General features: G+C 40.5%; 1 protein-coding gene across 1 annotated transcript; it reads left to right on the top strand.

The window, feature by feature from the left end:
• The first annotated feature begins 447 nt into the window (after positions 1-447).
• Positions 448-2,046, top strand: LOC137256449 (ankyrin repeat domain-containing protein 50-like). Its single transcript, XM_067794290.1, has one exon. The coding sequence runs from the start codon at positions 448-450 to the stop codon at positions 2,044-2,046; it is 1,599 nt and encodes a 532-aa protein (XP_067650391.1).
• Positions 2,047-2,531: the final 485 nt, after the last annotated feature.

Here is a 2,531-nt window from a genome sequence, read left to right as displayed (position 1 = left end):
ATAATCCATACTTGTTAATGGTTTCAAGCATAATGTTTTTGAAGTTTTCAATAAAGTATAATAGTAACATGCTCTCTGAAACAGTGTATGGGGAAATAATATTTACATGTAAAAACAGACTTTGTAACTTCTAATTGACGTTACTGATTTGATGACTTGTATAAGATCTAATTGAGACTAAAGTGCAGGGTTGTAGTAAGAATTGCCAAGATATGCAACCGGAGTTTACAGTCAAAAACATTTATGTGCCTGCCCAAGTGAAGTTTCAATGTTCAATTTAACCGAGAAAAGCGACACTATATAACTTACATTTTCTTTATAATTAAGTTTAGACGATTTCACAGTAATTCTAACTGCTATCAAATTGTCATTTTGTATTCAAATATTCATTCAACAGATAAGAAGCGGAACACCCATGAACGATGCAAACAAGAAAAAGAAGACAAGATGGAAACCCACGATAACAGACAGCTCCACAAAGCCTGCAGGAAAGGGGACCTGGGCCGAGTGAAACACATCCTGTTCCAAGGTTCGGTTGATGTCAACAGTAGAGGTGAGAAGCACAGAAAGACACCACTTATGGTGGCGGCTCAAGAGGGACATGTAAAACTAGTTCACTTTTTCGTACGCAAAGGAGCTGATGTATCACTCGTAGATGAAAACGGAGACAATGTCCTGCACATGGCCTGCAGAGGAGGACTTATGGCTATTGTGAAGTATATAGTCAAACATACTACTGTTGATATTAACAGTAAGGGAATGCGTGGATCAACTCCATTGCTCCAGACTGTATATTGTGGTTACATGGACGTGTTCATTTTCCTAGTGTCCAAGGAAGCTAATGTGTCACACGTGGATGACGATGGTGAGAATATCCTGCACTTGGCATGCAGAGGAGGGCATGAGTATATGGTGAGGTATGTACTCGAGGAATGCAGTGTTGATATTAACAGTAGGGGGAATAACGGAGAAACCTCTCTGATGAAGGCTGCATCAGAAGGACACATACACGTTTTTAGGTGCCTCATGTCATTTGGAGCTAATAGGCATCTCGTGGATACTGACGGAGACAACATACTTCATCATGCTTCAATTGCGGGACATGGAAACATGGTTGTGTTTATCGTAACACGAGAGATGGTGGACATTAACAGTAGAGGTAAATACGAGAGGACACCATTGATGAGAGCAGCATATTATGGACATAGAGAAATTTGTGATCTGCTTGTGAGGTTTGGTGGTCGAATGGACTTAGTGGATGATAAGGGTCACAACATCCTTCATCTTTCCGCTTTGAGTGGACAGGTCGAGATGATGAAGTATATCCTTTCCCTAAACACCACAGACATTGACAGTAGAACACAAACGGGAGCAACCCCGCTGATGAAGGCTGCATATGTAGGACACAAAAACGTTTTTGAGTTCCTCGTATCTAATGGAGCTAATGTGTCACATGTTGATGATAGGGGAGACAACATACTTCATCATGCCTCATTCGGGGGCCATACAGACATGGTTCAGTATATCCTGTCACAAAACCTGGTGAATATCAACAGTCGTGAAAAATACGGAGCTACCCCTCTGATGAAGGCTGCTCTTATGGGACACATCAATGTTTTTGAGTACCTCGTGCGCATGAAAGCTAATGTGTCACAGGTTGATGGTAATGGAGAAAACATACTTCATTATGCTTCATTAAGGGATGATACAAAGATGGTTCAGTATATCCTGTCACGAGAAATGGTGAATATCAACAGCAGAGGAAAACACAGGAGGACAGCTTTGATGAAGGCGGCATATTATGGAAAAGGAAAGGTGGTTGATCTGCTTGTGCGTGAAGGTGGTTTAACAAACATAGTAGATGTTTGGGGTAATAACATACTTCATCTGGCCACTTTAGGTGGACATCTGGAGATAGTGGGGTATATCCTTTCACAGAACCTTGTCGACATAAACGACAGGAACAAGGATGGGGACACAGCAGCCATTCTAGCAAACCGTGCAGGAAGACCTGACATGTATAACCTCTTTGATTCTCATGTTTGACGAGTAATATCAATGTAAATTGTTAGTATTTTGCCACACAGTGTGATACGGTAGAATAATTAAACATGGTTCTTTGAAGGCGTGTAACTACGGAAGCGTATTAGGGCCACGGTGAAAATGTTTTGTGGTGTCACTATCTCTACGTAGAACTTACTGTCTCCTACGTAGGACTTATGTAACTACAGACATTGATGTACTCCTGTTATTTTCTTGTTAGTCTTTATTTTGTGAAGGATTGAAGCTATAACTCAGTTTGCGACATGCTATAATATATACTGATGATCCCATGTTAGATTTGTCTCGATTGTCGTTCTGTGCAAATGTTAAACAATGTTAAACAGTTGTTGACATGGAAGTTATGCACACTCATGTCCACTTGTTATTCACTCTAAGTCGTTTCCTTGTGTTGTAGTTTGTATTCAAGACATAGTTCCTGATATTCATGTTTACTGACCATCTTCCTTGTGCTTTCATGCAAGGGGTGA

Source organism: Haliotis asinina, chromosome 11, assembly GCF_037392515.1.
Source record: "Haliotis asinina isolate JCU_RB_2024 chromosome 11, JCU_Hal_asi_v2, whole genome shotgun sequence".
Classification (NCBI taxonomy): domain Eukaryota; kingdom Metazoa; phylum Mollusca; class Gastropoda; order Lepetellida; family Haliotidae; genus Haliotis; species Haliotis asinina.
This window is presented reverse-complemented; position numbering and strand designations above follow the sequence as displayed.

Excerpts from the sequence above, each read along its gene's own strand:
- LOC137256449 (XM_067794290.1), top strand. The coding sequence starts at position 448 with ATGGAAACCCACGATAACAGACAGCTCCACAAAGCCTGCAGGAAAGGG.